Raw genomic sequence first — 26,395 nt, 5'->3', positions numbered from 1 at the left:
ACATATCATTAAAGTATGTTTTAAAAATTCCAAGTTGCAACTCTGAGACCACCTCTACCCACAAGCTATCACCTCAACTGTCTACAAGTGAGATGCAGTAACATGTAATTAACAAGAGTCTTAAGAGAAAGAAATAGAATTCTAATGCCATTTTTACTACCATGTCTTCAGGTGTGTAAAAAGAAGAAAAAAGTTTGGTACCTTAAAAATACAATATAATGTCCACTCAAAAATCCAAACACATTTATGAAAGTCAGCCTGGTAAAGGGTGAGAAAGGAAGAGAAGAATGAAAATCTAGTAAGAGCTGTTTCTTCACATGCTTCTCAATTACCACACCAACGTCCCACTTGTTTCCTTGAATTACACACAAGCCGTATAATGTGCTAGGAGCTGGCCTGTTTGACAGGTTCAGAGGAAATAATAAACAGGAACCTACCATTATTCCTTAAAAAAAAAAACTTAAGAAATGATGATGCTTGGACTTTCCTTTCCATAAAGAAAGATGAATGAATGAAGTAAGTTATGAAGGATTTAATTAAAATTTTATAAGTATTTGATTGTTACCACCCAGGAAGTAAAGGAAAAGAAAGGCTAGTGTACTTCCCTACTGAGTTCCTAAGGCTAACTTCCAAATTTACTTTGTCATGCTGTACTGGCTAAAGCTGAAATTAGCTAGCAACAACCTAAGATTTTTGGAGATAAAAGGTATTTTTAAAAAAGAGGCTGGTGTAAGAAATGGGCTTTTTGGAAAAAGAAGTGTTTTTTTTTTTAAATAAAGAAAAGAAATTAGAAGAAATAAGGAAAAAACATCCACTAATCATGGATGAAAAAGTAAAGTTAAATATTGACACTTGAAGAATGTCTGTGTCCTTTCTGATACTGTCACATTTACTCATTCAATAAAAAAAGGTTATGTACCTTCTAAAGTGAAATTGTATATGGATCAATTGGGAATATATCTACTTTGTAAGACATTATTAAAAATCCAATCAAAATTAGAACATGGGACTGAATAAAACAACAAAAGGAGTGTAGGATCATCATAAAAAACTTTTTAATTAAATTTACTAAAGTGAAACTTAGTCTGATTTTGGTAGTTTAGTTTGCTATGTTGTTTGTTTCTTCACTATTTCATTTTATATTTTATTTAGGTTAGTGTTAGGAATATTTGGGAAACAAAATATGGAAAAAAATTAAGAGCTAAAGAATTTTGCAAACATACATGTTTCATAAAATAAATTATGACTAAGCAATGAGTGTAAAATAAGAAATCACTGCATCAGTGTCTAAAAGAGAAATATCTGTTTCCCTAAATTTAACTTGAGATAATATTTTGAGAAAAGTACTAAAAATACATATCAAATTCAATAAAATTTCTAAATCTGTAAATTTTATCATCACCTATACCTGATGTGTATATGTGTACATGTGTACACCAATTTAGTGCCCAGTCTCTATTGCATGTTCCACTTCCAAACCCCCAGGGGATGAGGTTATCCAATGAGATGTAGATTAAGTGGCTTACCAAAAAGAGTTGTATTTTAAATATGTTAAAAATTTTGAAGAACTCTATGCCTAGGGGAACTTTTACAAAAATGTCTCCCTCCCCACCCCCTTAGGTACATTAGCCTCCTCACATCTAAACATCAACAAAAAGATAAAAATGTAAAAGAAATGCTGAAAGTTTCTTCTATTTTCCTTTCCTTAAACAAAGATCACATGCCAGTCAGCTGAGGAAAGGCAATCTAACTCTCCAAGCCAAGCAGATCTCCCTCAACCTAAGGCCTACAGGCAACTTTATCTGCCATTCTAAATGTCACTTTATCTTAATTTACATAGCTAGTTTTACTTTTCTGATTACCTAGGTAATTAAATGAAATGTTTACTTCAAAGAGTTCATAGATTTGCAGATCAAATTGGCCTGCAATACATAAACAATGAAAAGAAGATTGAAAAATCTAATCATTAAAGGAATAAAAAAAACCCCAACACCTAGATCATTGCCCTCTCTCAATTTAAAGCAATAAAATGCAAATTAAATGCTTGGTAAATTGCAACGTAGACAAGCAATATTTTAAAACCTGAGGAATAAACTGGAGTAGAAAATGGGATTAGTGGTTCAGTCTAGCCCTTTATAAATAGGAGATTAGCAGATATAAATTTGACAGCAGGGTCCATGTAGATGCCAGTATCTGAACAGTCAAAGAGAATGGAAGGACTACTTAGAAGTAACCCCAATTTGCCAAAGTTTTGGGGTGTAGGATGTAGTTGCAAGAGTTAATTGGTGAGACAGCTATTAAACACTTAATTTCTACCCCACTGATTCAGGTTGCCAGGGCCATTTATTTTTAAAAGTAAAAACTTTAAAAAACTAACCTGGAGCATGTATAGCCCAAAGAGAGTAAAAGAATAGAAATAATATAGATAACACTACTACTTTGCCAATTATAACATTAAAATCCTGGTTAACCATGCTTCAGAAATCCTTAAAAAAAAAAAGTAGTAAAAAGGTTATTGAAATTAGGTCCCAAAAGACCCTTAAAAATAAAAATATGTTTTCAATATTGTTATATTGCCTGTTGTCATGTGTTCATTATTAGAATAAATTCCCTGTTAGTTTTGCCTTTTGGTCTTTGTTTTTAATGCACACAGCTAGGCTTTGGTTTCCTCATATGTAAAATGAGGGGACTGACAACACTAGATGATGATAATATTAAATTATGTTTCGACACTTTAAGGTTTACAAAATATGTTCCACAGAATATTTCTGAAAAGTAAAACAAGTAATGTTACCCCTATTTTACAGAAGAGGAAACTGATGCTAAGTTAATGATTCAACCTGATTACATAGCTGGAAATAGGAGTTATTCTAAATTGGAGTTGCCCTACAATAGTCTGCAATTTTTTAAAGGTATCTTTCCTGCACTGACAATCTATGAATCCATTTTAAAAATACCTTTTTGTATCTGTTTCTAGTTTTAACTCCATCTGTAAAACAATTAAAAATCTATAACATTGCTTCTTGGACAGTAAAAAAATGTTTTCCCTCACTCAATACGGATAAAGTAAAAAGGTTAGAGGGTCTGTAACAATGGCTCATGCCTTACATGATGAATAAATTTTATGATTTAAAAATCATACCAAGTAATGATACTTCTTTTCTCTCATCAGCAGCTAAGGAGCACATTTCCTGGCCCTGGAATCAGGAAGAACTATCTTCAAATCTTCCTGCCTCAGACACTTAACTAGCTTTGTGATCCTAGGCAAGTCACTTAACTGCTCTCTGCCTCGGTTTCCTCTCCTGTAAAATTGGGATAATAGCAACTACCTCACAGGGTTGCTGTGAGGATGAAATGAGATAATATTTGTAAAGTGCTTAGCGCAGAGTCTGACACATAGTAAACACTTAACAAATGCTTATTCTCGTCTCCTTCCCCCAATCATATGATTTAGAGACTAACCTGTTACATGTAATACAGGATGACAAAAGCAATAACTATTTAAATAACATTCAAGGGTCCATATATAAACAAAAATATTCTGATCTGTTTGTCAATTTCTTTGGTGGGAAAAAGGTAGTGTTAAATCTTAAGAAGGAGTGATACCTTTGGCACAGAACAATGGGTAGATGTCATAATTTTTTTTTCTGGTGAGACAGTCGGGGTCAAGTGACTTGCCCAGGGTCACACAGCTAATAAGTGTCAAGTCTCTGAGGTTGGATTTGAACTCAGGTCCTCCTGAGTCCAAGGCCAGAGCTCTATCCACTGCGTCACCTAGCTGCCCCTAGACATCCTAATTTTTAACAGGCCTTTTTTTTGAAAAGGTAAAAAATATAAAAATGATGCTGTTACGTGAATGACCTACAAATGTGTGTTCTTTATGATTACCTTGCCTCAACCCAAGTACCATATTTACTGAACCAGAGAGGAAATGAAAAATTTTGGCTTCCAGTCAGCAAATAACATTTACTATAGACCAACCGTATGCAAAGTACCAAGCTGAGAACATTCACTGGAGACAAGAGGAACAGAAAAGAAGGTTTCTACTCTTAAGAACAGATGTGACTTCAGTGATGAAGACTTACAGCTAGGGTGCAAATGGGCTGAATTGAGAAGAGATTTATCTAAGCCTTTTCAGTGTTGCAGCTGGGGAAATCGCCCCTATAGTACCTGACTAAGTAATACACTAATTGCAAAGGTAATCCAGTGGTATGGCTAATTTCAACAAAATTTTCATTTATCTCCCTGCTAAAATGGGGGTGGAGGAATGGAAGGATAAGATCAGTGTAAAGACATGTAATTATAATAAAATCAAAATGTGAAATAGCCATTGTTGGATATACAAAGACACACAATTTAATTTTCAACATTCCTTGACACACATCTCGTGCATTAAATGCTGAAATATTTACGTTCTGTTTGGTGACAAAATGGGAGTGGGGAAGTGAAACCCTAATCACTGCATTATTCTACCCAATACCAAACACAGTGATTATACAGTTGTGGATTTTGAATTGTAATAGTCCTTGGATATTATCTAATCCAACCCAAATATTTTGAATAAGAAACTGAGGTTAAGGTATAGTCATGGTCACATAGAGACGAAGCTGAAAGGCAAAGCTGAGATCTGAATCTAGCTCCCCTGACTCCAAGGCTAGTGCTCCTTCCATTGAACCACACTACCTTTCCTTATGTTTAATTAATATTCTTAATATAAAACCAGAGATATAAAAAAATCTTACTCACTTAGGGTTGAAGACAATTTTTAGGTAGAAATAACAGTAAAAGTATTAAATATTTGAATGAGCAAAGGAAACAACAAATTAAATTGCTGTTGCAATTATGAACCTGTCCAGAGATACAGTATGTAGATGCTATCATCTAAAAATCTCAACTTTATCAGTTAGTAAAACTTTTTGCTTGACTGACTTAAGTTTATGAACTGATATATTAGAATAGTTTTCAATAACATGGAAACATTTAACAAACAAAATATACTCTTTAGGTTGACTTTCACTGAAATCTATGATTGTCTTTCAGAACTGAAATATCACATTTAGTTTTGAAAAGAACACTTCTCATCTATATGTGTTCTTTTGCTTCAAGGAATAAGCGTTCTTTTACAGGCCTTGAACCTATTAAAATAAAAGATAAAATACAGAACAAAAAGTTGGAAATAAGATAAAGATGAGAGAAGAACTACATTCCCCAAAGGGAAATGCCTTTGGATGTATGTGTCCTCCAATGAAGTCAATAGAATTTGGTTGGGTATCAAGAGAACCAGGTCCTTCTCGACCTCTCACCCATCCAAATAAAAAGAAAAAAGGGGGGAAAAAAAAGCCTGTGCTTACATAACTTCCCAGCTAAAAGGGTAATTAGATCCCGGAAAGGCTAGTTCTCAGGGGAAGTTGCACAATTTCTGACCCCCAGAGAATTTGAAGAGGGGATACAGCCATCTATCTGTCAGAGAAAGTTTACTTGCAATGCTGCCTAAAGGTACAAGAATAGACTCGATGGACTTCAGGGTCTGCCCAGTTCTTTGATTCTATCACATCCCAATGTGTAAGCCATTTTTGACATTTCAGGCATTCTTATTTATTATTGTCACTATTGCCATTGACAAGAAGAAGGGAATTTTATAATCTGCCTCATAATTACCATATTAACTATTGCAGTCCTCTTTCACAATTTTAATCCCTTTATTTGCCTCATTGCATTTTTTTTGGCTCTTTGAGAACTACAGAGTGATGCCTGCTGATGTAGTTAGCAGGATATCCTTAATAAAAGTTGCCCAGCTGTCAGTTATAAGTCCAGCCAGTTGGGCAAGTCCAGAGAACTAATCTGGACAGTGACATCTCTGTCTTCAGGTGACTACAGTATGGTATAAAACTGGACACTGTGTATCACTGAACTTTATTCAGTTAAGCTTTCATGGTGGTATTTCAACAACCTGAGCAAATTAGTCATTACATCAAAAAAATTTAATTGTTCTACTTTACTTACTGTTGGTTAAATAAAAGTATCTATCTATGAACATATCACCTTAAGAAAAAAAATTTACTACATTTTTAATCCTCAAAAAACAAAACTGCTTCTTAAAATGTTGATACCAACTGGAAGCTTCCAAAAGGCCTTTAATCCTTTGATCCAGAATATTACATTATAACTCTGGTCATTTTTGTCCATGCAGAAGATTAAAATAAAGCAAAAAATATAATTAACAATGATGATTAGTTTAAAACAAAAAACCTTTATATTTGAAGTATATACCCTTAATTTTTGATTGCAAATAAACAACTCAGGTCTTTGGGTCATAAGTTTGGATCTTTGTAATTCCTTAAACATTTGACTAAATTACTACATTAACACCAAGTTTACTTGCGAATCCCTAATATCTTATTCTGTCAGAATCGACTGGTTCTTTAAAGATACCCCTAGACCATTAACTCTTGAAAATAAACTGTCAACTTTCTGAAATGTAAGCATGTGTGTATGAGTAAGCAGGGAGGAGGGGAAGTATGGGGTTTCTCATGTATAATTTTATTGCATTGTTTTTTTCCAATGAAATAATTCTGGAATTGGTGTCCTATCTCCTGAGAAATTAAGTTTTAACCATAAGCAAGAGTATAATAATTGTCAAAAAACAAACAAACAAACAAAATAGAAAGTATATCTTACAGCAAAACAAAAGGCAGCACACAATAAGTTTAACCATCTGGATCATACTTACTCAATATCCAGGGGGAAAAAAAAAACCTGATGTTGGCCTTTCCTTTTTTTTTTTTTTTTTGGCTGGATTTTGGAACAATGTAGTGTAAATATACAAATCCTTTAGGTGAGTAGAAATTTTAACTAGAAAGATGACTTAAGAATAACATGACAAAATTTGAAGGAAGAGTTTTCAATTTTCACATAAAATTGTCACTTGGAAAATAAGGGCCATGAATCAGTACCAGTACAAAGCAAAGTAATTTGTTGTTGCTTTTGAACAATAATGAAAAACATCTGTGATGTTCTTGACATTTGCTTTAAAATATAAAAGGGATTTGTCAGGCCTTAGGATTTAGAATACAAATTTAATTATTTGGGTCAGGGCCTACATAGAGACTTTTGCCCATATCAATACGCACATTAAATTCATGCCAAAACATCCGTTTTATAATAGAAGAAGGTGAGAGAAGGGAATAAGCATTTATTAAGGACCTGTTCTGTGCCAGGCAGCGTGCTAAGCATTTCACAAATATTATCTCATTTAATCACTGGATATACACGTCCAGAGGTAGGAAACATGTTATTTTAAAATCCAAAATACAATAGCATTAGATTTTTACATCATCTGAATTAGCATTGATCAAATGCTATTAGGATGTCTGGATACTGTTAGAAATGTATTTATGGAAGGCAAATAAATCAGGCTGCTAATTTGAACTGAGCACTTATTTAAAACTGTCTATGATCTTATGCACCTAAGAGTTAATCTTGAGTTTTTGTAATATGTTTAATTGAAATTATTCAACTTCAATAAATATACTCATTCTGCTTCTCATATAAGAAACTATGTACTATTTGTACACCATTTGTGATAAAATGTAAGTTCCTTGAGGGTGGGGAGTATTTATTTTTTGTCTATTTCCACTGCCCAACACAATGCCACGCATAAAATGTTTATTAATTTTTATAAAATTTATAATATTTGATTAAGAAATATTTATCAAATTACATTCTTGTTACCTTATCAGTACTGCTCAATCCTAGCAGTAAAAACCTGAGCTAATGCTGACTTTACACTGGTAGATCTTTTTTTTTTTCCTAAAGGAGAAAATAAAAAATGGACTATTGATAATCAAAGTTAATTTAAAACAGATATTTATAGGAAAAACAATTAAAGAATATTAATGTGTAAGTTTCTGGACAAACATAAGACAGACTAAAATGGATTTCCTGATCATTAACTAAAACCACTTCTCTGAAATATTTATACTTAAGCATTCACAGAACTAAGACCCACACTCTCTCAAATACCGGAGTACTTTGCAGAAAGTATTAGGAAAGTATTCGCTAAGGTATTGAGAAAGCTATGCAATAAGCATTACAAGTGGTAGAGTTCAAAACTTTCTAGGTTTCTTCACATAGGATGTAATCTGCCAGGTATTTGCTGAATCTGGGTGTCAGTAGGGGTGTATTCTGGAAGGTTCTTAAAGGTAAATGGCCAGTAAATAATGCACTTAAGTACATTAGGCACTTCAGCTTCTTATTTTATATATTTTTTAAAACAGATTACCCTTCAGAAAAGAATAAACTAGATTTACTTTGCAATGTAACAGTTACAGTTGCATCATTATAAGGAGAAAAAAAGGTTTTGCACACAATTTTCAGTTTTATACAACAAGTGAAAGACAACATACTTAGGAGAACAGGAGGTGTAGGAGGTGGAATCAGAGATGACCACAGAATTATACAGGTTCAGGAATCTCTAATGCACAGCCAACAAAAGGACTGGCACATAATCTTGTGTTCGTTCAGCTGCTACAATGACAGAGAATATTCATAACTGCTGGGTCAACTCCAGTCCTACAAGTTTGTAAACCCTTCCTTATTAGTTTCTAAAAATGAAGGCTGGGATGGTACTTCAGTACAAAGTTTTCTGTGCATTATCCCTGCCCCCCATTAGATTTAGCTAATTTCTGTGGTATAATCAAGATTGATTACTGAGCATGAAAACAGAAGAAGTGAGAAAAGTCAGGATGGGTGATGGGAGAATGGACAATTCCCAACTGAGTAGGTAACATACTGATACTAACCTTGAATTGTCCTCTTGAAGAAGGCCTTGCAGGCTTCGCATGAAGCTACCCCGTAGTGGTACCCAGATGCTATATCACCACACACCAAACACAGTCTCTTGGGCATCGAATTTAGCATGTATTCACACTTGGTCTGTGAATCTTCTGCAATGGTGCTGGAACAATCATCATATCGTTTCCTGACAGGCCCGTTACCTCCAAGGACAGGAGCAGAAGGGTACAGAGGTGGTGAGTCAAGTCCATTCTGATGGCCATTCATGGTTGAACTATAGCTCCCGCTGGCGTCTGAAGAGCCACCGGGGCTGTGGTGGTTGATGCTGTCCGTTAAGGAGGCAGGGCTTGAGGGTTCCGTCTTGATATATGACGAACAGCTAGAATCAATGTGTCGATCTTTGCTTGACATTCTGCAGAGAAGCCTGAAACATAGGGGAGAGGAGAGAAAAGACAGGGGAAGGAGAAAGAAAAGATAAAGATGAAGAGGAGAGATACAAACACAAAATGATAAAAGCAAAAGGAAGAGAAGGAGGGAAGAGACAGACATAGTAAAGAAAGGAGGAGAAAAAATTCACGTATTAAAGACATTGCTCTTTAAGGGTGCCTTTTATGGACTAAAAACACACATTATTCATTCATTAGTCAATATCCCTTGTTCAACATGAAGGTGATCGGCCTAAGGCCATGACAGAACTATATCAGGGCTGCTGACAGGAAGAGTCATTCCTCCCACTCAACACCATTTTAAAAAGTTTCCATCCTTCAAACCGTGTCAATTTCAAGTCAACTCTCTGAATCTAAAATAGTCAAATATTCAGCTGGGGATTTTCAAAGTTCATTTTATTTGTGGATTTTAATTTATGGTCATTGTATTTTCACTTGCAGATTTTTTCAAGGCACAAATCATATGGACAGAATCAAACTTTTATCTGACTGATGATTGCTTGGTTTGGGATTATTGTCAACAACTTCCATAATTATAATTTTGTCTTTTATTCACCTAACTGTGGGAATACATATTCAGAATGTTTTCTTCATTAAAACATCTTCATTTTATATACATACCTACCTCCCTACCTATATACATACACATATGCATATATATGTACACAGGTGTATGTATACACACATCTAATACTATAGGGTTCAGGAAGACCCGAGTCATCAGGCCTCAGATGCTTACTTGCTGTGTGACCTTACACTTATCCTCTGTTTGCCTTAGTTTCCTCAACTATAAAGCAGCAGTAATAAATACCACCTACCTTACAGGATTGGTGTAAGGATCAAATGAGTTAATACTTGTAAAGCACTTAACACAGTGTCTGGCACATAGCAGGCACTACATAAATGCTCACTCTCTTCCCCCTTACAACCAAATTTCTAGACAAAAATCTAGGGCGATAATTAAGGATACTCCCCTAAATATATTCTCCCCTGCCTTTGATTCCATAAAAATCCAAAAGAAATAGTTTGTGGAAATGATCGCATTTTAGCCCTTATCCAGAGACTAAAACAGTAATAAGCATTCTCATCTAATTCACAGCAACAGGATTATAGAACCTGACAGGTTACTTCTACAAAAAGGAAACTGATGAAGTACTGTCTTGACTTCCCATACCTGCCTTCCTGTCTTTAAAGAAAAAAGAAAACCACTAGCTTAAAGAGCAGGCATGGAACAGCTGTTTTATCTAGGGGGAAAAAACCCCAACCACATCTTACCTTCTCATCACCTCATCCCTATTCTCTGCTCACCAACAGGGAGGCCAGAAGACAGATGAGAACTACTTGCCTCTATGGGAGCCATAAAACTTCCCTTTACCCAACCCAATCCTCATTACCCACTGCCCAATTCTAGCCAAGGACAGGACCATCACTGTCAACTGGATGGTGATCTCCTCATCCACACCTATGCTGGAGGGATCCCAGATGTACTCCACTCTGACCCCTGGACCTATTATCCTCTTGGTCAGGACCCATCTGCCTTACCATTTCTCCCCCCAAAGTCCTCAGGGCTTGCCATCTGCCCCATTTCTTTTTCCTGCCAGAACATAAGTATTACCTGGCCCTTCCATCTGCCATGAACTGAATGTGAACACAAGTGTTCCTTGATGTGTTGTCTCTGCCAATTAGAATGTGAGCTCTTTGAGAGTAGGAACAGTCTCACTTTTCTATTTTTATCCTAAGTATTTTAGCATAGTGCTTTGCACGTAGTTAAGTGCTTATGAATAAATGCTGCTCCACTGCATTTCTAATCCTTATCAGCCAATGAATTTCTAAAAGCTCATTAGATGAAAAGATATAAGTACTTCCATTTTTCTCCTACTATGCCATAGTTCAAAACCCCTTTCAGAAAACTTTCAGAGATAACACTAGGGTGAGAAAAAGTGGTAAGTCTAAAAAGAAGTTACTTTCCAGAAGAGAGCATTTGAAAACAGTCATAAAACTTTGGGAAACCACTCATATAATAACTAAGAGAAAATTTATTCTTTAGCTAAAAAACTAAGATTCTATCAGTTCATCAGTTTGGTCTTCTTTTACCTATCTCTCAATTTCCCACATTTCTTTTAAAAACAAGAATATGGGGTCTGTAATTGTGAATGCTTACTTTGCAAGTAGATTCTATATAGTCTACCTCAGATACCACACACCAAGGAAAGAATCTGCATCTCAACACACACACCACACACACACACACACACACACACATATATTTTTTTCCTTTCCTTTTTTTTTTGCAAGGCAGATCAGTGTTAAGACACAAACAAAGGAAAAGGGAAATTAAAACCTACAATCATAATTTTCTTTTGCTTCTGACCACCCACTTGTGTTGTCCTTTCCTCAAGAACTAGGAGAAGAAAAAAATATTCCTCTTGCCAGCCTGAACTAGCTTGTCCTTTCCCTTCTGCATCTGCTGCCTTGTACCCGTCACTGTTAATGAGCATTGTAATTAATAGATAGCTCTCTCTTGTCTCCCTGCTTGCACTCTGGGCTAAGCACTTTTCTCAAGTCAACGTTTGAAAGAAAGCGGGTCGGCACTGACTTACAGCAGCCCTGCGAATTCCTTTTAATTTAGAGCACTTACACCACCACTTCACTTATTACCTTATAATTACTGGACTGCTCTCACATACATTATGATCTTAGACTAGAGTTAGAAATTATTAGGGTACTAAAACATGGTTGCTCTCCTTTCCTCTCTCTGGCACTGAATTTTCCACAGCTATGATTAAAAATATCAATTAACTCTTTCACCATCTGCCCACAAGGTAGAGTTTTTATGGAGTGTAGTTGCTATAAGATACTTTATTGCCAAGCACACGATTTTTCTCTCGCCCTTCTCTTGCTGATACTCCTTTTTTTATTTTCCCCCTTGCAAATAATGCTCACTATTACTACAAGGAGAAAGGCTTTATCATCACGTTCCCTATTCTTTGACCTAAAAACCTTGCTTATGAATTTTCAGTCATTCAATTAATCATTTCTTGGGAAACAAACTTTGATATTGTATTTCTAATCCGAAAACAATCACTTGCCTACATCGGACTAAGTCAACAGCTAATTACTTGTCAAAATACATGTTTTTCTATCTGCTGCAAAACCTCATTCAAGCTTGGCAGAAATCAAAATATTAACTCATAATTTTGCTATAACCATTTACAGAAATGTCCACATGAAAGAGGGTAATATAGAAACAACAGCACCTTGAAAGTTGTGGTGTCTCAAATGAATCAAGGTCTGGCCCCTCTAAACAGCAATTGAAACTGAGCAAGCTGGATGGAGGGTTACCAAATGGGAAATTTCTGTTCAAACATTAACCTCTTTGTAGAGGAAGAAAACTAAAGCTTATGACTAGTGAACCAACTTTACGATTTTCTTTTCCCAGAAAGACATGCTTAAAATGTCACCAAGAGTATAGCACTGTTTTTCAGTGATGTCTCCTGCTTAAATGGAAGAAACCGAAATGGCCACTCACACCTGCTGCACATTGACCTATGTTGAGTCACCCTCACCAATGTTTGGAATGAAGCCGAAATGAAATCTTAGTAAGAGCATAGTTGCCTCCTAATTACTACTTAGCTCATTACACTGAACACTTCCTAGACACCATTACATTATATCCTAAAACTACAGTAGGGTCTTAATTCTCTCCCTCTCTGTCTCTGAAAGTCTACAGCTCTATTATTCAAGCCTGAAATATTCACAACTATCTATAAATTCAATTGTCAGCTGGTGGGTTTTATTCTAGACCTCACTTCAATCTAAAATTAGAGGCACTAAAATTCACATTAACTCTAAGAGGAATGTAGTGAATAAGACTTTATTTCAAAAGAACACCTTTTTGTCAGAAAGAGCCATTTTCAAAATGATGACTTTATCTGCAGCCAAAGAGAATAAGCCCAATTCCACAATGTGCTGTTAAGGCAGAATTTTTAGGTCACGTTGCATTAATAAAAAAACTAAATTTAGTTAAGGATTATGAATAGAAATAACATGTGTTGAATAAATGCAGGCAATATTTATTTTAAAGACTTGGTATAGTTGTTTCTATTTTACTATTAAAGGAGAAATGAAAAGGCAGCAGTGAGCCCTTCCAGCTTTCAAAACACTTTTTTTGAGCAATAGTTCACATTCATATAGTGACTTGTGATTTATAAAGCTCTTCTCTCACAACAACCCAGGGAGGAGGGCACATTTAGGATAAGCCAAAGGAAAAGGGTGGCACTGGGCACAGGTATTAATTGCTGACATTTTATTTATTCTATTAGGAGACAGACCTCTGCACAAAGAGTTAAACAGATTCAAGAGAAGGCCTACAGTTAAGCTCAAGGTACCATTCTGTGCCTGGCTTATCTTAAGACTGAGGCTGAGTACGAGAGAGAATTAGATCTTAGATATTAGAAATTAAACATCATGGAGAAAGAATACATCCTATTTATCAAGAATGCTTAATTTATTAATAAATAGTTCTGCTTTAAGATCTTCATAATTCTGAATCTGTGCTTCAATTCACAGAAGAGACACAATATAAGTAATTAAACCCTTTCATACACCAAACTTTTATCTGCAATCAAAACACGTCTTACTTTAACAAATAATTAACTTTCCCAATAAGAAAGTGAAAACTATAATTTTATTCACTAACTGCCATCATCAAGATTTCTCAATACATATAAGCCACCAAGTAACTACAAAAGTTTTCATATGTCTCATGAATAATCTATGTATGGGTTCTTAACAGGGAAGAAAAACTCAAATAGAATGAGGATTCTTGTTTTACATGAATGAAAGAAAGAGAAAAAAACAAGGGGAGAGGAATTAGACAGTGCTTTTATTATATATTGGCTTCAACAATATCAGTGGTGGTATATTAATGAGATGGATGAAAAAAATTTTGGCTGAAATGGTTCCACTTTCACTTATTCCAAGTAACAATAATGTGTACAATTTCAAACCCTTAACTATGACCAAGTGCTTCTCAAATTTATTTGTTATCTGCACTGTTATGTAAAAGAAACTGAGGCATGTAGCAATAATAAAGTCAGTTGATTAACAATGTTTCAGGAACTACGCTAAGCTATGGAAATACAAAGAAAGGGAAAAACAGGACCTTGCCCTCCATATTCTAATGGAAGAATCAACATGTAAATAACTATCTATATATGCTTAAGATATACAGTATAAAAGAAGGTAATCTCAAAGGGATGGCACCAGCAGCAGGAGGGCCAGGAAAGGCCTTCTGGGGAAAGAACAATTCAAGCTGAGTATTTAAAGAAGCTAGAAAAGCTAGAAGACATAGGTGAGGAAAGCATTCCAGGCACAAGACATAGATGGTACAAATGCACACGTGGGGAAACATGGAGTATCACTGAGGGGGAAGGGGGCAAGGAGACACTATGGGCCAGTGTAGTTAGACTGTAGAGTGCTTGGAGAGGAATGAAGTATAAAAAAACTGGAAAGGGGGGAATGGGTCAGGTTGAAATGTGCTTTAAATTCCAAACAGAGAAGTAGTCTAACTTCATCTTGACTGTCCACCTACTGCTTAATATCACTATTTAAAGCAGGAAAAACATAGTGGGATTCACAATGGTGTCATATAAAAAATTAATCAGATAATCATTTTTAGTCTTTGTAAAAATAGACTTTTAGTAGCCTGGAAGTTTCTGACATAGATGGACACGCTCTTCTGATTTCTAAAATCAAGTATCGAAGAGGGGGAAATTTAGCAGTCTATCTTTCCCTCAATACACAATCTTAAAGATTATCATCCCACCAGCTCTTGTTACCGGGCTGAGTTACAATTTCAGGCAAAGCCACTTTACAATGAACATTTTCTCTTCTGTTCTAACTAATTGCACTCTAGCAAAGTGGCGAAATGTGAATCACTTAGTGGGAAAATGGGCAACAGCTGCTATTGTCAAAGAATGGTGATGCTGAAGAAAGAGAAGGCACTGAATGAAGTGTCATGTCAGAAATCAACGGTGCAACGTGTGATTTGAGAAAACATGACTACTTTACAGAGACAGGGTGTCATTATGGCATCACTGTAATACGATGCTTTGACAACTGCTTGGTCTAACATATCATCATTGCATTAAGGTACACTGGCTTAGTTGGGGAAGGAATAGAAAGGATTTTTTCTTTTAATAAGAAATATCTTAAGGTCTGACAAGTTAACCTAATGGAACAGATCATTAATTATAAAAGTAAGCACTGCTAATCCAGACCCAATACACATGCATACACCAAAAAATGAAAAACAAAAAACAAAACACCACCCTGTTGTTACAGTAAACCCCTTTTATTACATGTTGAGGCCAATCTAACGAGATACTCCAGTGTAAAAGGAAATAGTCATTTGGTGACAATGCTTCCTACATTTTAGCTCCCACTTCCTTTTACTTCACCAGACATCATTACTCTATTTCATTAGAAAGCAGCCCCCTGTTCCACCATCCATAACCACACACCCAGAACTGGTGTCCAATACACTGACAGAAGGAGTTGTAAGAGCAGAGCTAGGAAACCAGGTCAGTACTTGCCAAAGTGCAAACCAGGGCCTCAAAGCTGTCTCTACTCTATAACCAACCTAACTTCAGAGGCATGCTACTCTAGTGCTTAGAAGACAAGACACATAAATTCTGTACTTCTGATACATTCCTTTCCATGCATCCAAAGGGAAGTTTTCCATGACTTATAACTCCATAGGTACAAAAATAACATGATGAGCAAAGGTTTTAAAAAAGATTTAATGAAATCTTAAATGCATTTAAGTGGTACAATAATGACTTACTGCCCTATATCTGTTTTATGAAGATGCATGGAAAGTGAGAACCTAATATAGCTAAAATCAAGATAGGGAAAAGAAGACAATAAGCTGCTGAGGAGAAACCCAGAAGTGAAACTCCAGAAGAAAATCAAGTATACTTAGGAGATTAGTCAGCTTCTAATGATAATATATTGGAACTGTCTGTGCATGTCTGTCCATGAAAGAGAGAGAGAGAGAGAGAGAGAGAGAGAGAGAGAGAGAGAGAGAGAGAGAGAGAGAGAGAGAGAGAGAGAGAGAGAGAGTGGGTGTGTGTGTGAAGGCCTCATAGAATTTGCCAGCATCCCATATAAACAACTCACAGGCTTAAACCTTCTACTGGTATTCCTATTAAATTACTCAGACTAATTTAGAAACAGAGAATTGCAGTTGCTTCTATTTGCATTGTATAGTTATTTCTTAAGCTCCCTGCTTGATAAACTTTATTAATGGGAAAGAAATGGTCCTGTGATATCGAAATGTGTTGCATATTATGATTGTTGACAGTTTCTCTATTTAAGGATTCGATCTGATGCAGAAAAGCTTTAGTAGCATAATTTATCCTTAGCTCATTTTCTTGGACCTATTTCAATTTAGGGGTAAGCATCTTATGTTTATAGCTTTAAATATTGTAAATGAGGAACTATCAAATCAATAAAATTGTTAAATGCATAATAATACCAGGTAATTGCATACATGATGTTTTGCATAATTAACTGTCTGAAGTGTTGCTTGATATAATAGGTACTCACATAGCATGGAGTAACCTATAAGTCTATAAAATATATGCATTTTATATGAACTGAGATTACACGTAAAAATCTCAGTCTAATCATCTAAATCGGGCTAAAAAGGGAGAGAGAGAAAGAGAGCTACCCTTCACAGGCAAGTCCAAATCAATTCTTATGGAATTACATTATAACTAACATGATATTTCACTGATGATCACTATTATCTTGATTACATTCAAAGAATGTATCAAAAGAAAAATACATATTAGATTAAACAAACAACTGGCATTTAATCAATACTACTGAGGTAAATTCAGAGTTTTAACAAATGTGTATACTTATACACTAGTGCACCTCTAATCAAACATGTCCTTAGCACAACCCAACTGCATGACAGCTATAGATCTAGAAATATAAAACTTAAGGAGTAACAAAATGAGAACGATTACTATTATTTTAACCAGTTATTCTCCAGGAATCAAAAGCCTTCTTAGTATACCTTATACCCTAGAGTCAACAAACTAGGTAGGAAAAATGTCACTGGCCACCATCTCCAGTTAAAGGCAAAGCAGGTTGGGGGAAGAGTTGAAAAACTGCAGAAGGAATAAATAATCAAAACCAAGCTTTGAACAGCTAAAACTGAATCTCACATTTATTCTTTTCTGGAGATTTACTTCACAATGAGCAGAACTCCTCTACAGTAAGCTTTCCACAAAAGAAAAGTTCTCCAAATTCTACAAATCTCCTGTTTTCCAAAGAGAAATATAGATCACTAAATTTTCTTGTGTTCAGACTATTCAGATTCCAAGAAGCCCAAGGAAGGCGACATCTTTAAAAAAAAAAAGCCTTAATGACACAGAAATGAAAAATTGTGCATACTTTTGCAAAGCAGGAAAAAAACAAAAAGAAAAAATTCAGACCATATTCTCTAACTGCAACGACCCTCACTAAGTATGTTATAGTACATATGCGTAATATTCAAATTAAATCCTAGTCACTGAAAGTTCAGTCTATCTGAATTCTTTGTTGCTTCCTTCCTCCCCCACCACTATCCTATGAACACTGGGTATGTCATCAAGACCAGGGACCTTGACAATATCCCCTCCTCCTCCATACAGATAAATCCATATAGGATTATCTATCGATAGATATAATAGAAATATCTAAGTCAAACTATATATGTGTACATTTATGTGTCTATGGATATGAAATGCTGTAAAGATTCCAATATCATCCTAAAAGATATATAGGTACCCATATCTGTATCCATAGTGTGAGTATGTATACACACACAAACACACACACACACACACACACACACACACACACACACACACACAGTCACATACACAGTCATTCCAGCTTGCAAATGGTATTAGACTAACTTCATCAAGTCCCAGAACATTCAGAGCCTCCAAAATTAGATTCAAAGGTGCTCAAAAGGGTTTGGTTAACAATTCATTTGGAAAAACCAAGTGAATAAAGAATATCTCTTGTTTATATTATGTTTTGTGGTTGAATGTACAGCCCATTGAATTGGTTCATTAGTGTGTTTATAATGGACAGACATTACAGAAGGAAAATGAAGGTGGGCTGTACGACTTTTGAGAACTTGCAGAATACCTTCAATGAATCCAAGTTTCTGCTAGAAACAAAACCAATCTGTTTCATACTAAAATTAACCTTCAAACTGCCTGGTAGGATGCTATATAACAGTGAATCATGGAATACTACACCATCCAAATAAGTGAATTACCTTTAAGAGGTAAAAGGACAAAGGTGACATGCATGGTGAGTATAAGGATTATGAAAAAATGATGTGAATTTCATGCAAAATGCAGCTTAAAAGATATCCAAAATATGTATAAATAGAAAATAAGTTGGGATGGTCATATAGCAAGAGTAAAGGTTAATAAGTGGAAACCCATCGTGTCACACCAATGGATGAAATTATATTAACGATCACTTAGGCCACAGGATGAAAAGATGTTTATTTACAATTTGCCTATCGAAGGAGGTACCCGCTCTAAGAAAAAAATAAAATTAATCAATCCACTGATTTTCTCAGGGACAGCAGAAGTAGGGATAATTCATTTCATCCTGGGACATAATGCATAAAGATTTTGCAGTTGACTGAACTATAAGAGGAAGAGTACATAAATGCCAATGAAAGAATTAATATGAAAATTGAAGGAAGCATACTGGGAAGAGTACATAAAGAGAACTGGAAAGAAGAATATTCATAGCTAAAACAAGAGGAAATCCATGTTGCACATTTCATTATTGGGCTATTGGTACACAATACATGTATTTTTTTGAACATTTTATTTTACAACATTAAACATCAGGAAGCAATTGCAGATATTACTTTTAGCACTGAAGGACAATTATACTCTTGGTATCAGGTGGTATTCATCTTATACCTTTACCTCTAGAAGCAAAATATAAAGTATAAAAAAAGACTTCTAATTGTTAGTCTAAGTCTTTCTTTAAAAAAAAATTTTTTAATGAGGCACTACTTAGGGAGAAAATGTAGTGCCAAACACATATGCCACTATTTTCCAAAAAAGCCAATACATACATACATGTAGTATCTATTTGTGTATATGTATAGATATACAGTATTTACATATTATATATGTACATATATATGTATGCACATATGTGTTTATATATTTACATATGTATGTATGTATCCCTACATACCCACTTGTTTGGGCTTCCAAAACACATATGAAAATGTAGTCTGTGAAAACAATCAAGGATTTACTATGAAGCATAATGAGCTTTCTCAAAACAGAATATTCTGAAATAACTTCCATCAAAGTACTTGCACCAGGAAGAAAGCTGTTGTGTCATCAGAATTTCAGAATAGTATCTCTATCTATTTCTATATCTTGTCTCAATGTCTGAAGAAGACCTGTCCTTGAATAAAAAGTATTGGACTACAATTTTGGAAAACTGAATGAGTCATTTAGCCTCTATAAAATTAGAGATCATAGGATCATAGATCTAAAGGCATCCAGTCTGATCCCTTTCTTTTCAATAAAGAAATGTAGATGTAGGGAGATTAGGCAACTTAACTTAGCAAGACCATACAGGTAATTGTCAATTTAGATTTGAACCTACGTCCTACTCTGACAGTAAAGTTAGTTCTCTTTCCACTGTACCAGAAGTAAAACAAATTCCTTTTTTATTTCTAAAACTTACTATGGAGAAGAAACAGCACTGGCCCTATAATTTATATTGAAATGCATGAAGCTGCCTGTGGTACAGAAGCCATTGCCATGGTCAAGAAATGTTCATCTTCACTTCCATAGATCTGCCAGGTTAAGTCAGGAGCTGGGCTTGCTCATGTGAGTATAAAGACCTATGTGGTCCAGTGTGATCATACCAAAGCTATAACTTGTGCTATAACTGCAATAGAATGGAAACAACAAGAAAAACACCCAACTGTTAAACCAGTTCTAGTTCCTCAAAAAAAAAAGGGGGGGGGCTGAGGATGTGGGGAGGGAGGCAGAAATCAAAGGAAATAAGTAGAACTCCTGTGTTTCCCCAGAAATGGCCATTCTCTGTTTCTTATCCCTTTTTGGAGGAAGGTGTTAGGAGGGAATGGCAATTCCCTGCAATCAGCGTTTAAGTGAATGTTTGTCCCAATGTGTTACACCACGCTGTCAGCAAACAGCAGGGAGTCCTGGAGTTGTTACTACGTTTGATTTGACTGCCTAGTAGGATGCTTCATTTCTACCAACTGTTAGTTCCCAGTTCTGAGAATCTTCTCTTCACTTGGAGACATTTTTTTTCTTCCTCCTATTTTCTTCTCCTTGTTTAGTGTTGGAAGCCCAAACAAGTGGGTGTGTAAATAAATGGCAAACATAACACTTGTCTACTCCATCTCAGCCATCTTGATAGTCTCACCGTGAGAACTGTAGGAAATTGTGGTCTAGATCTCTTGTCCCTCTCTTACTGATCCTTCTACTTTAAAGGCTGAATTTTAATTCTGATTTCTCATATTTCAAATATGGAGGTAAAGAGACTCAAAAGCAAACCAGCTAGGGAAGTCTGTGGTAAATGCTCCTAAAATTGTGAATATCTGTATAAGCAGAACAAACAATTATTTCCCAATCTTTTAGTCACTTCTTCCTGTATTACTGTCAAAAATGCTATTTAGGTATTTCTTTATAGTGTATTTTCATTTTTTTCTTTTTTGACAAGTTTAACCATCACTTGCAAACCTTTCTCATTACCAATAATGGTTTTGATAATTAGGATCTCATTATACTGAATCTGACAATAACTTCTAACAATGAAAGGCATCTTTGGAAAAATGAAAGCATATGCATGAGTAAAGGGGGGGGGAGGGAGAATAGAAAGAAAATTCCTGAGAGACACTCTGAAAATTCAGGCTAAATAGAAAAGTAATTAAGACTAAAGAGCTAAAACTGTAATTAAGGAAAATTTCATTAAAGGAAGGCAGGTGAGTCTGCTTTTCTAAATATGACAAGGTGCTACATAAAAAATAAAATAGAAGCTGGTTTCAGTGAGTGGAGCAGGAAAGCCATGTCTTTAACCAGATCAAATTCTTGAAATTGGCTGTCAAGACAGGATTGTTGTGATTTATACCCGTCTATCAAGTGCATGAAAGAGAGAGACAGAGAAAAGAGGCAAGCTGCTGTCGCTTCCATTCGCAAAGAACCTTTAATTTCCACAGCACCATCTGTTACCAAATCTAATTCACATTCCCCCTTAATCTGGTTTAGTTCTGTAATACTAATTCTGCCCTGACCCTTACGAACATGGCCCTCAATAAAAAGCTTTGGTTCTTGGTTAGTAAGAAATTGAATATTATACAGTTAAGGTTCTAGCGACTTAAGTGAAGCATGCTCTCCTCCATTAAAATGTATTCCTGGTAAAGGGATTTGTTTCCAGCCAATGCAGAGATATGAAATTGCTCATATTTGGGGTAAAAAAAAATGATGATATGAAAGTAGGCTGGGGACATGAAAGCAGGGGTTGTCATAAAATACAATTGTTGTCAAGTTTAGTCACTTTCAGTACTGGCTATAAAATCACTTTGTCATGGTTTTCACATAAAGAAAGCCTGAAATTGTATTTTTGTTAAGGAAGCTGTAGAGAAGATGTATAATATTCTGAGAAGGAGGAGGTAAGGAAGGAAATGGGGTAAGAACTGGGTCAAAAAAAATCTAAAAAAATATACAGTACTATTTTCAAATGATGTAATGCATGAATGAATGCACACTATAAAGTCTCTGATATGTGGCTTTCTAATAAATAAAAACCTTTTAACTAGCATTTTTATAGAGAACCTTAAGAGTGCTTGGTTGTCATCTAATCCAATCCAAGGCAGAAGATCTTTCCACAATATATTTAAAAATGCTCATTCATCCTTTTCTTCTTCTGACCTTAGCGATACAGTTCCTGCAACTTCACAAAGTAAGATGATTCCTTTGCTAATTGATAAAGCTAAATTTACTTCCCTTAAATGTTTAGAGTGTGGTCTTCATTCCGCCCCATGGAACAATTTTGATGAATAGCATCAAATAACTGATGATATCTATTATGTTTTTTCTCACTCTTTTCCACACTGAACAAACCATCCCTTATTTCTTCAAGCGCTCCTCTTAGTGATAGTTCTAAAAACTTCCAATTATCTTTTCATGATAGACTTCAGTTTGGTCAATGTCCCTCTTAGAATATGGCACCTAGAAATAGCCAAACAGACATGCTGGGTGCATACTTGTTATAAAACAATAAATATTTTCAAGTGTAGTCACCTTCTCAGGACCACCAATAAAGTGATAAATGGCATTCATAATGACTATGAAGCACAGTGAAAATAGGAAACATTTTTTCTTAAAATCAAAGAAATATAATACGTTCAAGTAAAGTTCTAATTCTCTGTCAATTTTTAACCTCAGAAATTTTCAACAGATACGTAAGTATCAAGAATCAAAGTTCCACATAGCTACGCTTTTAGTGATTCAGTGATTTTAAAGTTTTCCTGCATTCCAGTTATTTGAAAATTTATAATCTTAGAAAAATAAACAGAAACTTAAGTATTGTATATATAATACATGTATACACACATATATATATGTGTATATATATAATATAATATTATATATATATATATATATTCTATCCTTTATATAATTTCAGAAAATATTGACAGATACAGAAGAATCAAGGATTCACATTCCATGGACATGTATCACCAAAAAAGACTAGTCATCTACTAAGTAAATATTTGGTCATATATTTGGTTCCCTGGCTCAACAGATAATTCAACTTTGAGTTATGTTTTAAATCGCTGTTTAGTTGTCGCAGTCATGTCCTATTCTCCATGGCCCAATTTGGAGTTTTCTTGGCAAAGATACTAGAGTGGTTTGCCACTTCCTTCTTGAGCTCATTTTACACATGAGGAAACTGAAACAAACAAGGGTAAATGACTTGACCAGGGTCATACAGACAGAAAGTATCTGAGGCCAGATTTGAATTCACAAAGATGAATCTTCCTGATTCCAGGTCCAGCACTCTATATACTGTGCCACCTAGCTGCCCCAACCTTTTAAGTACTAAGCCAGAAACACAGAAGAACAGTAATCCCCATTTAAACCAATCTTGGGGAAACTGCTGAAGAGATTATAAGGCAGGGGGAAAGGTTAATTTTATCTTGTGTGGTAGTTATAATCCCAAGGACAGTCATTTTATCATAAGGTAATTATATTATACAATATTTTCCATCTATAAGCAACATAGGACTCAATTCAAATGCTACTCAATATGTTAAGCAATACCTCATTCTATGGAAGCTTATTTCAAGAACAAGGATGTGTGACCTTAGTTGAGTCATTTCCACCTCTGGGTCTCAATTATCTTCATCTGTCATACAACAAAGACTCTTTTTAAGGTTTTTATTGATGCTAAGATTCTATAAATTAAAGGGTTATAAAAATTTTTTTTAAAAAGTCTGTACATAACTAAAACCTAGTTATGTGAAAAACAAGAAGTCAATATATAAGGCAAACTGGAATCTAAGATTAAAACATTTTATGAATGATTTTTCAGAATGCTGGATAGGCTTTAAAATTTTTAATTAAAAAAAAAAGGACTTTGTGTCAGGTTCGGTGATTTATGAATAAGAATGCCCAGCTTACCTATAACTTCCTATAAGAAAGGAAATAGAAATCTCCAGAAATAAAAAAAGGTGATAGGAGGAGTGAGGGGGGAAGAGAGAGGTGGGAATGTAGGAAGAAAGGGTAAACAAAGAGACTTTTTTACAAAAAGCAGTTGTGTAAAGCCCTCAAAGAATACACTTTATAGGTTAGAACACACACTGTGAAGACATAAGTAGGGGCAATTATGGATTCATTTAGACCCACAACTCTGAATAAGGAGGAGGACATAAGATTATGCCATTCAACAAGTACCACTAACACCAGCACCAAATGATATACTAACCTACCGATACCCTTGGTCTGCCAAATTTGAACCTTTTTTTGGGGTCTCACTTCCAGGCAGCCTCTAGTCAGCCTAGATCCCACCTCTTTCTCACAGCTCATATTCACAGCCCACATCTCAGGGTGATAGGAAGGGTACTCCAAGCTGAACACAATGGAATAGGCATGGATAAGACTCTATATTCTTGAGGCAAAGGATGGGCAGAGAGTATACATGTTTGGTATTAAAGATGGGGGGAAGGGGAAGGGTCAGAGAAGGACAGGTAAAGGAAGGGAGGAGTAAGAGTGATGTAGAGTTCTTCTTGAAGATTGCACAGAAACATTTTATAGCTTTTTGGGCCAGCTTCCTGAGCCAAAGTGGCCTCCAGGAGTTCTTCTTCAGGAAAGTCAATAATTGGTCTTCTAATTTTTAATAACCATATTATACAAGTATACCTAATATATATGCAAGAATGGTCAGCTTTGGAAAGAAAGAGGAGCCAGTGAGGTCACATGGTAAAAATCCTTCCCTCTTTTCCTCCCTCCTCAAATCCCTGGGGTGGTGGGGTACTTGGCTAAGAATAGAGGTGACTAGGTTATGGTTGGTGGTCTTCTGGTGAGGGAAATAGCCTCCAGAGAAGCTATCAAAATCAGGATAGAACAAGGAAGATCACCTCTATTCACTGCAATTTTGAGTCTACAAACTGAAAGCAGTGTCTAAAGAAGGCAGGAGCTTCTGAGAGGAAGAGATGGAAAAGAAAATGGATTGAAGGTGATGATGAGTCCAATCTGTTGTCCCTGTCAGGGCCCATCTGCCTCCTAGTTGTGCTCATTACAGATGCCACCGTCCCCTAACACTGAACTGAACTGTATATTTTCTTGTACCCACAAGCACTGCTGCTTAGACTCAAGAGGTCTAACAGCTCTTTTCCCTGCTTCTCAGGATCTCAACAAGGTTAGTTTGAGTAGATGGCCTGCTGCTTCTTAGTAAGAAACTTAGGTCACTCACAGATAAAGTATGCCCGTTCTCCTTGACCAGGAGAGCGAGAACAATGGTGTACAAAGGAAATGGGGGTGGGAATGGCACCTATCCTCTGCCACTGGAAGCAACAAGGGGTGGGAGTGACATGCTTGAGTGAGCTTGACAAAGTTTATAAGCAAGAACTTATCTTTGGGTGTTGCTCTCAAAATGTTCAATGTAAAACTGGATTGAAAAAAAACAACGTAACTTTTTTAACTAAAAGGGAGTGAAGTAAACATCTAAAAATTTAGCTAGAACATATGACACATCTAATCAGAAAATAAAACTCTCAAATTTTGATTGACCAAAAAATACCCAATTTATAATACCAGATTGCACAAGATATCTGAGAGGAAGTTACCAAGGCATGGCAAAATCTTGAACCTTATTATGGGCCAAGGCAACACAGAACAGCAGATAGAGACCTAGCCTCAAAGCCAACAAGACCTGGGTTCGTTATCTGCCTCTGACATATATTGGCTATGTTATATACATATATATACATGCTCTGTGCTCTAGATGCCTAAGACTATGAGATACAGAGCATCTGTGAACCTGAATTGGTAGAGGGTGTTTTCTCACCCAGGAGTTAGTTACAGCAATGAAATCATAGATATAGTCTCTAGGCTTATTATTAACCATCCTCCTGAATCCCCAAAGTCTGAGAAAAAACTAAAAATATGCATGGAGGTCAATCTTGACAAAGATATAAAAAAAGAAACAGTAGACCACATATCTTTAGAATCACATAACATTGATTGAAAGAGTATAGAATGTAATATGCCACTTTCTTTATGATATGGTAGACGAAAATATTACCTTTAAAGCAGAGGTCCTTAAGTTTGTCATTAACCCCTTTAGCAGAGTGGTAAAACTTATAAATGGATGCCTTTCCAGAATGTTGATTTTTAATGCAAAAAATAAAATAAAATACACTGGACTACAAAGGAAACCAACTATCTTGAAATAGTTATCAAATAACTAATTCACAGACCCCTGGTTAAGAAACCCTGACCTCTCACATGTCAAAATCATACACATCTAGGAAAAATACAAATGATAACTTTCTTTGGTAGACCCATTTT

The 26,395-nt window shown here is 35.5% G+C and overlaps 1 protein-coding gene across 3 annotated transcripts in view; it reads right to left on the bottom strand.

Annotated features, from left to right (window-relative positions):
- ESRRG (estrogen related receptor gamma) overlaps positions 1-26,395 on the bottom strand; it is a 648,087-nt gene that overhangs the window by 171,835 nt on the left and 449,857 nt on the right. For all 3 annotated transcript variants that reach the window (XM_078156311.1, XM_078156312.1, XM_020982262.2), the window contains one exon: positions 8,802-9,217. In XM_078156311.1, the coding sequence (XP_078012437.1) occupies positions 8,802-9,204 (403 nt within the window). In that variant the 5' untranslated portion in view covers positions 9,205-9,217. The remainder of the gene's footprint in view (positions 1-8,801; positions 9,218-26,395) is intronic.

The sequence above is a fragment of the Phascolarctos cinereus genome, unplaced genomic scaffold (genome assembly GCF_003287225.1).
Source record: "Phascolarctos cinereus isolate Bilbo 61053 unplaced genomic scaffold, phaCin_HiC Scaffold_5;HRSCAF=322, whole genome shotgun sequence".
Lineage (NCBI taxonomy): Eukaryota > Metazoa > Chordata > Mammalia > Diprotodontia > Phascolarctidae > Phascolarctos > Phascolarctos cinereus.
This window is presented reverse-complemented; position numbering and strand designations above follow the sequence as displayed.